Below are 12975 nucleotides of genomic sequence, written 5' to 3'. Positions count from 1 at the left end.
AGTATGGACAAAATACAGGCAGTCCCCGGGTTACGTACAAGATAGGGTCCGGAGGTTTGTTCTTAAGTTGCATTTGTATGTAAGTCGAAACTGTAAATTTTATAATTGTAGATCCAGACAAAAAAAATTTTGGCCCAGTGACAATTGGTGATTAAACATTTTTTGCTGTAATGGGACCAAGGATTATCAATAAAACTTCATTACAGACACTTTACAGCTGATCATTGCAGCCTGGGACTATAGTAAAGCATCCAGAAAGCTTCACCAAAGGTCAGAGGGGTCTGTCTGTAACTATGGGTTGTCTGTAAGTCGGGTGTCCTTAAGTAGGGGACCGCCTATACAAGCAAAAATTTGGTAAAATTTTCCTAAACGATAGTGATGGTGAAGAACAAACTCCCGAATGGACAGAAGGGAACCTCTTCTTGTTTCTAGATGATAACCAGGGCTGTGGTCGGACCTGGGAGCTTTGGGGGGCCCATAGGGTGTAACCTCCTCATACTGACTGGGTTTCCTAAGGCCCACCAGAGAAAATCAATCCGGGGGCCCACTCTTCATTATCACCCCAGAAAATATACTCTAGCAGACTCCAAATTGTTTTGTTTTCTGATGGACCTCTGGGGTTCAGTATTGGGTTGAGAAGGGGCCCACCGGAGGATCCTCTGGTACTCTAGTGGGCCAGTCCGACACTGCTGTAATGTATACATTATAGTCGTATGACAATATAAGTCAGCGTTCTATGACTCTCTCGTTACCTCACGTCCTCTTCATCTTCAAGCATGGACAGGCAGATTGTGCACTTTTCATCCGTATCCGTCTCCTCCTCGTCTTCTTTTGTGTCTTTGCCATCGTGCGGCATTCTCTGTGAGGCGGAAAAGATGGGGGAAAAAAATTCATAAAAAGCTAAAAATAAATAAAGTATCACGAAGTTATGTCTCATGATTTTCCCTTAAACCCCATCAGGCTATATATCGAGTTTATAGAAGGTGGTCCTCAATTTCAGATTCACTTTACAAGACCCATAAACTAAAGAGCAGAGCAGGAAACCTACCATCAGAATCCATCCTGACAAACCAGGGACATTACTCATAGATCCAGGCACCGGGACTGTGGTATCTTCTTATATTTGTCACCAGGTCCCCCTTCCTTCTAAAATCACAGTTTAAAATTATGCTAATGAACCAGGAGTACTCTGGGGGCATTACCAGAACCCCTCTGTGCTGCAGCTTCACAGGCTGTTACACTGTCTCACTCGCCCCCTGTTCCCTCAGTACTTCCACCTCCTTTTTCCTGTTGTAGCATAGGAATTTTTGGGCACACATTGAGAGGGGTAAGTGCGGAAGGAGCATGTGGGAGTATGAGACAGTATAACAGCCCATTAGTTGCAGCACTGAGGGGCTCTGGTAACATCCCCAGAGCCCTTCTTACTCATTAACTATAATGATATAATTATATAAGTTGATTTTAGAAGGAAGGAGGCCATTGATAAGAAATATAAGAAGATACCACAGTCCCGGTGCCTGGATCTATGAGTAATGTCCCTGGTTTATCAGGATGGATTCTGATGGTAGATTTCCTTTAAGATTCACCTCTACAAACCCCATAAACTAAAAAGTAGAATTTTAATTAGCCCTGCAATACTAAATTTCGCCAGTAGCGGCCGCTGCAGTGCAAAAGAGCAACCCAAGGCACAACCCCTTTAAATGAGCCTCCCACTAGGACCTCTCCCTTCGGACATTTGGGTAAACGCGTGACATCCTTGTCTCGTACCTTCTTGTATTTGTGTGGGAACGTGCACCTCTCTATGATGTTCTGCACGGCCCCTCGCGTTACACTTCCCAGTCTGTCTTCTAGTTGTAGCAGCTCCTGTAAGAGAATAACAATGTTACATATCTGTCCCTATAGCTATAACTCCATCACATCAATGTAGTCATCCTCATCTAAGGAGAGGTTATTATGTTTCCACATTTAAAGGGGATGTCCTAGGACCACAACTAGGAATTATGGGATAGAGGATCAGGGTCACCACTTGGACCCTACCAACTACGAGATTTCAGTAAGGTGGTGTCTGTGCATGCAGTCTGTGGTTTATTCTGCCTACATGGGACTACAGACTACAACTCCCAGCATCACTTAGCAGTCCTATGGGCTTAGAATGGAGCGCCAGTTGTTATTGTGTGTTACCTATAAGTTCACTGAACCAAGGGACCATTTTTATGACAGGAGGGAACCAAATGAGGTCATCACATGCTTTTCACCTTTTTTTGTTGATTCTGGGATAACCCCTTTAAAAGAACAACGACTACAACTCCTATTTTCTCTAGAAATAACATCTGAAATGAATAGTTATAGAATCTTCTCTACTCCTCTAAAGAAAGAATTTTCTGTAAGGCAACTGGCTACAGCAGGAGTCCCCCCGTCTCCTCCCCGCAGCTCTGCCTAAGCCACCCCATACAATAAACCACGCCCCCAATGTAATTTAATAGCTGATCAAGCAATGGATCAAAACGCAATTAACATCTAAGTTCACACCAAGAGGCAAACACTGAAAATTTTAGTTTTTCTAAACATTTCTAGATTAATTAATCCCGTTAATCGTTCTTGACATGTTCACACTTGTTCCCGCCAATAAACCAGATATTGAAAGCATAAAATGTTTTTGCACTTTACTGACAAGATAATATTTTGGTGTCATAATTAAACACATTAGTAGTAAAATACAGGAAAAAAAAACATTTAAAAAAAAAAAAAAGGGGCAAAGATGTGAAAATGTTCTAGTGGAATGAAGACACAAATATAAAGAATCAGACAGAATAAGAAATGATGTATATATCTGATAGGAGTCTTCTATCCTGGCGTCCCACCAATCACTAGCATGAGGGTCACTATGGGGATGGTTACATTGTTGCACCAGTGGAAGTCTACAGGACCGGCTAAGATCGCTGAGCACTGTACTTGGCTATTCCATCAGTCTCATGGAAAATGGAAGTGACATCCCGTGTCCCGGGAGGCCTGTGACTCCTCTTTATCTTCCAGCTTTCTATAAAACCCCTTTAAGGGCTGTTCTTGGTTGGTCTCCCTATAATTAGTTACCATTTTTTTCTTCTTTCATTTGACTCCTAGTCCCCTGACCCTCTGCAAATCCTAACATAAGACTAGACAGGTCACTGCCTCCTACAGATTCATCCCACTCTTCTTCCTCTGCTACTTTGTATCAGTCTGTGATCTTCCACTTGTCTCCATTCTTCAGGCTCGGACGCACCCACAGGTGAACAGTTGGATCCCCCGGTGGGCCGCTAGTCACTGCATTGTAGGGCTGACAGAGGACCCTCACTGTATCTCTATATATGCATATAATAATATGTAACGATTACGTAACAGACAGATACACATGTAGTCACAGTGCTGGACCCCAAGAATGGGTTTTACTGGTCGCCCATTGCTTACATGTACAGGTCCAACATCATCATATGAATCTATACTGGAGGTCACCTCCCCCTTTCCAAAAAACCTTGCAACCGAATGTTACTAAGCAGTTCTGGAGGGTGCCAGGACAAGGCGAATGGCCACACCCAGTTGTCACTATATTTATGTACTTCTAGGGAGGATAAAGGAGGAACAGGAAAATGGACTCAATAAGTGACAGCTCCTCCGTATGTAGCAGGCCGGATTTGTCATTTTGTTCTTTATAGTTGAAGTATTTGATCAGGGCTGACTTATTAGGACACCCCATTTCCTTATTCTATATTGGGGTGTCATATATGATTCTCCCTGCTATTAATCACAACTATTTTGCCAGAGAGATACAGACATCCCAACTTACAGACGACCCCTAGTTAAAGACGGACCCCTCTGACCCCTGTGACCTCTCTGGATGTTATTATAGTCCCAGGCTGCAATGATCAGCTGTAAGGTGTCTGTAATGAAGTTTTAGTGATAATCCTTGGTCCCATTACAGCAAAAAATCATGAAACTCCATGATCATGAAAAAAAAAATCTTTGTCTGGGTCTACAATTATAAAATATACAGTTTCAACTTACATACAAATTCATCTTAAGAACAAACCTATGGAACCTATCTTGTACGTAACCCGGGGACTTCCTGTATATACCTCCCCCTGCAACTCCACAGCCAAAAAAAGAGAAGCAATAAAAATAAAGAAAAGGAAATAAAAAATGTTTAAATAATCAAAATTCTATATATAACCCACACATATTATTATTACCTGACGATCCCGGAGTGTAATATGTGACCCCCCCCCCCCGCTATGCTGCTCTCCTTATCCTCATATTAAACCCCCCTCCACACACTTATTGGAAAACGCAGGTTATTCTCATTTTCTCCCCTAAGCCGGCACTGAGGATATTGGTTTCATTACTCAGAATCGTTGTCCAGAAGATTTCATATTTTATTATAAAGATTGTGAGGAAATCCGTGCAGTGCAGAACAGAGAGTGGAATATGGAGGAAAAAACCTCAGATCCTGTATCTGTATATGTACTGGTCTATAGGTAGAGACCCCCAGTCATTACACACATATCCCAATCTATACACAGAGACCCCCAATCTATACACAGAGACCCCCAATCTATACACAGAGACACCCAATCTATACACAGAGACCCCCAGTCATTACACACATATCCTAATGTATACACAGAGACCCCCAATCTATACACAGAGACCCCCAGTCATCACTCACATATCCTAATGTATACACAGAGACCCCCAGTCATTACACACATATCCCAATCTATACACAGAGACCCCCAATCTATACACAGAGACCCCCAATCTATACACAGAGACCCCCAGTCATTACACACATATCCTAATGTATACACAGAGACCCCCAGTCATTACACACATATCCTAATGTATACACAGAGACCCCCAGTCATTACACACATATCCTAATGTATACACAGAGACCCCCAGTCATTACACAGAGACCCCCAATCTATACACAGAGACCCCCAGTCATTACACACATATCCTAATCTATACACAGAGACCCCCAGTCATTACACACATATCCCAATCTATACACAGAGACCCCCAATCTATACACAGAGACCCCTAGTCGTCACACACATATCCCAATCTATACACAGAGACCCCTAGTCGTCACACACATATCCCAATCTATACACAGAGACCCCCAATCTATACACAGAGACCCCCAATCTATACACAGAGACCCCCAGTCATTACACACATATCCCAATCTATACACAGAGACCCCCAATCTATACACAGAGACCCCTAGTCATCACACACATATCCTAATGTATACACAGAGACCCCTAGTCATTACACACATATCCTAATATATACACAGAGACCCCCAGTCATTACACACATATCCTAATATATACACAGAGACCCCCAGTCATTACACACATATCCTAATATATACACAGAGACCCCCAGTCATTACACACATATCCTAATGTATACACAGAGACCCCCAGTCATTACACATATATCCTAATGTATACTCAGAGACCCCCAATTTATACACAGAGACCCCCCATTAATTACACACAAATCCCAATATATACACATAGACCCCCAATCATTACACACATATTCCAATCTACCCAGTGAGACCCCTCCTCTTTACATAGAGACCTGTGAACAATATGCACAGATCCCAGTCTACAGGGAGAGACCCCTAGTCAATAATCACAGATCCAAATCTTATTGCTAAGACCCTTACCTGTACAGATATCCCCCTAATCAATACTTACAGATACTTATCTATGTGTTGAGACCCCTAATCTGTATACAGAGACCCCTGATCTATACTCACACATACCAGTATATAGGTAGAGACCCCTTATCTACAAACAGAGACCCCTAATCAATACCCACAGTACACATATACCCCTAATGAATGCACATACGTCTATATCTATAGGCAGAGACCCCTTACTTGTACACTAAGACCCATAGATTCCTATCTATACACTGAGACCCCTATTCTGTCCATAGAGACCACTAATCAAGACTCACAGATACCAGTCTATAGGTAGAGACCCCTCATCTGTACCTAGAGACATATACACTGATACACATCAGTACAACCTTTAGTCAATACACACACCCCAGTCTACGAGACCCCTTATTTCTACACAGAGACCCCTAATCAAGACACACAAATCCTATAGGCTGAGCCCCCTACGCATAGATCTACACAAACCCCTGTACAACAAATCAGAAGCAATGATGGAATCATGTAGGACATTATAGAGCAGTACTGGCCTGTGCTAATACAACATTTTGGGGGAGCTAGAAGCTTTCTATATTATCCAGAAACCTGTTCCTCATCTTACACTCAACTCCAGTTCTATCCCCCTCCCCACTCCATAGACACCCATACAACCTGACACCTCCAGGAAAGTTTTGAGAGTGACCTTCAGTTTAGGAGGAAGGGGGGAGAAGGAAAAGAGCCTGATAAGAAGAGAAAGAAGCACTTTCCTCTGATGTACACTAAAAGCTGTTATAAATTGATGTATCGGTGACCGATCACCTTCCCCATGGATGGAAGATGCCCCTGAAGATACTAGACTGATAGGACTCCATGACATGAAGAGCACATCACATGAAGGTCACGCATGGTGGGATGGACATGGTGGTCACTATGGATGGCCTATATCTATCTAGAGGTTCATGAATGTCGGATAATCCTGAACACATTCATTTGAAGCTGGAAGCTACTCACTTCATAGCTTTCCCTCACAGCAGACGTATGCCGCGCTGGACTGAGACCCTGGAGGGCAAGGAGATGAAGCTGCGGATAAGGGTAATTTCTGATTTCATGGACAACCTTGTAAAACAGACAAGAGAAACAGTTAATGGAGAAGGAACCTTTACATCCAGCCTGACTAGCAATGCCGAGCTAATACCATCCTCATTCCTTCCGAGGGGCCCCCCGTGATGTTGTCCTCAGGAGACCCATATTCCTGAAGGTCACGTTCTTTCTCTAATGTGTGAGCAGCAGCAGCAGAAGAAGCACGGACAAGACGAGGACGCGGTGTCATGACGAGAATAAGACGAGAAGTGCCCAGGACTATGTGTTCAAAATAACATTGGGGGTCATTTACTAAGGGCCCAAATCACGTTTTTCCGTTGCGTTACCCAAATATTTCCGATTTGCACCGATTTTCCCTATATTGTCCCGGGATTTTGTGGTGCGCGATCGGATTGTGGCGCATCGGCGCCGGCATGCACGCGACGGAAATTGGGGGCGTGGCCGTAAGAAAACTTGACGGATTCGGAAAAACTGCCGTATTAAAAAAAAAAATGTGTCGCTTGGCACGCGCTTAGCTGCACCCAGCGTAGGATGGTGAACTTTAGTGAACTCCGACGGAAATCGGCGCAGCAGCGACACCTAGTGGACATAGGGCGCACTACCTTAGTGAATCTGCCCAATGGAGCAGATTTACTTACCCGGTCTTGACGCGATCCAGCGAATCACTAAAGTAGTGTGCCCGATGTCCACTAGGTGTTGCTGCTGCGCCAAATTCCGTCGGAGTGCACTGAAGTTCGCCGTCCTCCCTGGGCGCAGGTAAGCTTGTGCCAAGCGACACTTTTTAAAAAAAAATACAGCGTTTTTTCCGAATCCGTCGGGTTTTCTTACGGCCACGCCCCCGATTTCCGTTGCGTACATGCTGTGCCACAATCCGATCGCATGCGCCAAAATCCCGGGGCAATTCAGGGAAAATCGGCGCAAATCGGAAACATTCGGGTAACGTGACGGAAAAATGCGATTCGGGCCCTTAGTAAATGACCCCCATTGTGTTAAAGGGGTTTAGAGACCCCCAAGCTAATTTTATACGGATGACCTATACTCAGTATTAGGGATGAGCAGACACGTTCAGGATTGGGTTCGGTGGACACCCACAGGTAAAACTAGCAACCAGTGCCAAGGTCACCATTTTTCCAAGGATTGTTGCTCCCTGTAATAACATCCTTGGAAAAATGTTGGGTTTAAAGGTCCTGCCAGCAGCGATCATAGTTCTTACTGGTGGGGGTGAGTCCAAACTTCAGGCTGAAGTCTAGGGTCAGGGACCCCAACCCAAGATATTCGGCATGGAGTTAAACTTTAGAGTTCAAGGCCGCTCATCCCTCCTCCGGATCAGATCGGTGGTGGGGGGACAACCAGACCCTGTTATACAAATGATGGAGCCTTCTGCTTTTGGCTCCGCCCAAGTTTGAGTCTGGGTGATCAACGCCCACCAATCGGATTCATATGGCTATCCTGAGGATAGGTCCCTAGTATCAAAATGTATCTGAGGATCAGATCTCCTCTGTATACGTGACACTGCTTCTCCTGAGAACTTCTCCTGTTTTAGAAAATACTTTTCCCATCTTTAGATAACGCAGCATCTTCACTTCACTGAAATTTGTGTTGTGTCATAGTATAGGAATTAAGTGACAACTGGGTGTTACCATTTGCTTTATCAAATGGGGCTTAGTACTGAATGGACAAAGTAGGACACGCCCATAACTGGTCACGCCCATGAGGAACAAGAGAGAGAGAGAGAGTGATGCCTCCATGTAGAATTAAGGAAAGATACATGAGAAATAATATTATTAACCAAGACAACCGAGACAGACAGGCCCGGAGAGGTGACAGCTCCGCTTTAAAGGGGATGATAAGAGCCTAATCCATATTTAGAGGGATATTTTCTCCAGCAGAAGCAGAGAAATGCGCTTCGATAGCTTTATTGCAGCCGGCTCAATAAATGCATTTGCCGGGATAATGTTTGGGAAGCCGCTTCCCCCAGTGAAATCAATTGTAACCAAGTAACCAAAGGAAAAGTCAAAAAGTCAGTACAGAAAAATGTACGAGAGCAAGAAGAAAAACACGCGGGTTATTACTGGTGGATGCTGTGGGTTATAAGGTGGGGACCTACTAGATGGGTCCTCACTTATTATCTCACCCTGGAGAATCTAATGGGTCCTTGTCCAACTTAGTAAAACATAGTTACAACACAACGATTATTACAATCGCCCCCCAATAGTGTTCTGCTTATTATACAACCGTATCAGGTGATGGATGGGAATTAGTGGGAAAGTCTACAATATTATTACATACAGAAATGACCATAGTGAACAGGAAACCTGCCAGAATGAAATGCAGACTATGATGCTAGAGGAGCAGCGCAGATTGTACATAGTGTCCTATCTGCAGGCAGCATGTTATAGAGCAGGAGGAGCTGAGCAGATTGTATATAGTGTCCTATCTGCAGGCAGCATGTTATAGAGCAGGAGGAGCTGAGCAGATTGTATATAGTGTCCTATCTGTAGGCAGCATGTTATAGAGCAGGAGGAGCTGAGCAGATTGTACATAGTGTCCTATCTGCAGGCAGCATGTTATAGAGAAGGAGGAGCTGAGCAGATTGTACATAGTGTCCTATCTGCAGGCAGCATGTTATAGAGCAGTAGGAGCTGAGCAGATTGTACATAGTGTCTTATCTGCAGGCAGCATGTTATAGAGCAGGAGGAGATGAGCAGATTGTACATAATGTCTTATCTGCAGGCAGCATGTTATAGAGCAGGAGGAGCTGAGCAGATTGTACATAGTGTCTTATCTGCAGGCAGCATGTTATAGAGAAGGAGGAGCTGAGCAGATTGTACATAGTGTCCTATCTGCAGGCAGCATGTTATAGAGCAGGAGATGCTGAGCAGATTGTACATATTGTCCTATCTGCAGGCAGCATGTTATAGAGCAGGAGGAGCTGAGCAGATTGTACATAGTGTCCTATCTGTAGGCAGCATGTTATAGAGCAGGAGGAGCTGAGCAGATTGTACATAGTGTCCTATCTGCAGGCAGCATGCTATAGAGCAGGAGGAGCTGAGCAGATTGTACATAGTGTCCTATCTGCAGGCAGCATGTTATAGAGCAGGAGGAGCAGCGCTGATTGTACATAGTGTCCTATCTGCAGGCAGCATGTTATAGAGCAGGAGCTGAGCAGATTGTACATAGTGTCCTATCTGCAGGCAGCATGTTATAGAGCAGGAGGAGCTGAGCAGATTGTACATAGTGTCCTATCTGCAGGCAGCATGTTATAGAGCAGGAGGAGCAGCGCTGATTATACATAGTGTCCTATCTGCAGGCAGCATGTTATAGAGAAGGAGGAGCTGAGCAGATTGTACATAGTGTCCTATCTGCAGGCAGCATGTTATAGAGCAGGAGGAGATGAGCACATTGTACATAGTGTCCTATCTGCAGGCAGCATGTTATAGAGAATGAGGGGCTGAGCAGGTTGTACATAGTGTCCTATTTCCAGGCAGCATGTTATAGAGCAGGAGGAGCTGAGCAGAATGTACATAGTGTCCTATCTGCAGGCAGCACGTTATAGGGCAGGAGGGGCTGAGCAGATTGTACATGATGTCCTATCTGCAGACAGCATGTTATAGAGCAGGAGGAGCTGAGCAGATTGTACATAGTGTCCTATCTGCAGGCAGTATGTTATAGAGCAGGAGGAGCTGAGCAGATTGTACATAGTGTCCTATCTGCAGGCAGTATGTTATAGAGCAGGAGGAGCTGAGCAGATTGTACATAGTGTCCTATCTGCAGGCAGTATGTTATAGAGCAGGAGGAGCTGAGCAGATTATACCACTAGACATCTCTACAGACAGTCTTTCCTTAAAACTGACTGTGGGGTTTTCATTAAGACAGATTTTTCACGTCCATCGATTAAGTATATAAATACCGTATGTCTGAGGAAGTGATTCCTTGCCATCAGCCCTCTAGTTACCTTGGTAAAATATAACTAAGGTCATTCATGCTACATGTAAAGGCGCAGACAGGATCTCTCCTCCTTAAAGGACATCTACCACCAGGATGAAGGACTGTAAACCAAGTACACTCCGGCAGGATCTGCTCTTCTTTTATCTTTTAGACCTTCTATATACAAAAAGGCTTTTAAAAAATTATGCAAATGAGTCTGAGGGGCTCCAGGCTCCATAGCTGTTAATTGTGTCTGGAGCCCCTCATGCTCATTTGCTTAATTTTACAGTCTTTTTTCATAAAAACATAAGGAGCTAACAGTAGAACAGGTCCTGCCAGAGGGGGCACACACCAGTATGTCAGTGTACTTACTTTACAATCCTTCATCCTGGTGGTAGATTTCCTTTAAGTGATGACAGACGTCTCAGCCAGAAGAAATGAGAAACTGGAAATTCCTCATCTCCTCCTGACAGCTCTGTGTATGGAGTGAATGGCGAGCGTCTTGTACAATGTCCTCGGCGCGCTGTGATATGACGAGGTGTCATGGACAGGTAGACTTCACAATGTCCTGATCCCACTTGAGACGTATGAAAGGAACTATTACCAGGAGAGGCGCTGGAGCACTTATAGTCATAGTAATCCGGGAAAATGAGACCTCATGAAGAGCCCTGACATTCAACATAAAGGACGACTCTGCGGGGGCAAAAGTATCTGCAATTTACTGCAGAACCTGTTGTGGGGAAGTTGTCAGCTGGTAAATACGGGATAACATAAGAACTAGTGACCTATGTTAACCTAAAGCCATCTATGAGCAGTCCTAGACGAGGACTTACATGTATCACCTGGAATTTGTAATTTAAAGGAAACCTACCATGTGATTTGATGCAGTATGAAGCAAACATACCCGGAGAATGCTGTAGCTACACTGATGCAGGATCAGATCTTGGTTAATCCCTGTGCTGAGTGGTTTTGCTGATAAAACAGATATAACATTATGATAACGAAGCCCTGTCCCTTCTATGGCTGCTCCAGCGCTTCTCCTAGCAGGTGAGTTATTCTCTGCAGGAGAGGATGATGTAATCCCTGGGTTGTGCCAAAGGCAGAATAATCAATTGCTGCACCATCCCCCAGCTGATGTGTACAAGTCATCCAGCTCAGGTTGATTAGTCATGTCTTGACTAACCTTCATTTGTTATTACAAGCTCCATGTGTGTAATGTGGTTATCTAGGCATCCAGCCTGACCCAGCTTTCCCAAGGTCCTGAATGTTATAATTGTTTTTTCAGCAAAGCCACTCAGCTCAGGGATTAACCAAGATATGATCCTGCATCAGTGTAGCTACAGCATTCTCAGGGTATGTTTGCTTCATAATGCATCAAATCACATGGTAGGTTTCCTTTTAAGGAAATGTGTCAATAGATTCGACTTTGCAAAACTGTAGCTAGTGATGGGCATTGACCCGGGAAACCCGTTACATCATTGGTTGCAGCAGGACCGTGGATTTATATTCCTCACACTGCTGTGCCCCTAGTTTTTTGTACCAAACTGGTCCATAGCCCCTCCCCTCTGCTTTGAGTGACAGCTGTAGTAGGCTGAAGCCTGTTACAATGTTTATGCTGGGGAGAAATTTAATACCCAGAGCAAAGCAGTGTGAGGACACACCTCCAGGACCTACCGAAAGAAATGTCATCAATATTAGATGTGTAGGAGTAGACAGCCCAGTAACTAATGAGTGTATGAGTATAGCAGGATTGTTCTGGGCCAATTTAGATTGAGATTGGACGTGGTGGGGGCTCCTGACACAGCCGGCACTCCCTCTCCTCTTCACACCTGCACTAGTCAGGTCAGGGAGGGGGAAATTTTAAGTTTTGCCCTGTTGGCTAAATGTCCCTGCTCTTGACTGCTCACTCAGCACAGTGCCGTGTAGAGTATGGTGGCTGTTCTTGGTAGTGCCGGTTTGTTGGCTTAAATGGCTGTAGGTTTTAACCAGGGGACGTGACTGATAGACGCAAAGTCCTGTAGAAGGTGATTGTTGGGGGTGAACTGTTTTGGACTCCCACAAAACCAATATTGAATATTTTAACAGTTCTTTGCTCTATAACCCTTGTCTTGTTTTTATGGGGTTCTATAAGAAGCCATATAGGCAACTAATGATGTGTAGATGACACTAATGTTTAACATTTGTCTAATTATTCCCCCACCACAATGATACAACCCCTCGTCTTCGTATGTTCT

At 44.3% G+C, this 12975-nt stretch overlaps 1 protein-coding gene across 2 annotated transcripts in view; it reads right to left on the bottom strand.

Moving 5' to 3' along the window:
* The window catches only part of ARK2C (arkadia (RNF111) C-terminal like ring finger ubiquitin ligase 2C), a 78376-nt gene that overhangs the window by 8808 nt on the left and 56593 nt on the right, over positions 1 to 12975 (bottom strand). The window contains exons 5-7 of one of the 2 annotated variants that reach the window (XM_072132868.1): positions 6725 to 6829; positions 1768 to 1863; positions 753 to 859 (exon numbers count right to left, since the gene is read on the bottom strand). In XM_072132868.1, the coding sequence (XP_071988969.1) occupies positions 753 to 859; positions 1768 to 1863; positions 6725 to 6829 (308 nt within the window). The remainder of the gene's footprint in view (positions 1 to 752; positions 860 to 1767; positions 1864 to 6724; positions 6830 to 12975) is intronic. The other variant, XM_072132869.1, reaches the window with a different exon arrangement.

This window comes from Engystomops pustulosus, chromosome 1 (genome assembly GCF_040894005.1).
Source record: "Engystomops pustulosus chromosome 1, aEngPut4.maternal, whole genome shotgun sequence".
Classification (NCBI taxonomy): domain Eukaryota; kingdom Metazoa; phylum Chordata; class Amphibia; order Anura; family Leptodactylidae; genus Engystomops; species Engystomops pustulosus.
The sequence above is the reverse complement of the archived record's forward strand: the minus strand, read 5'-3'. Positions and strand labels throughout refer to the sequence as shown.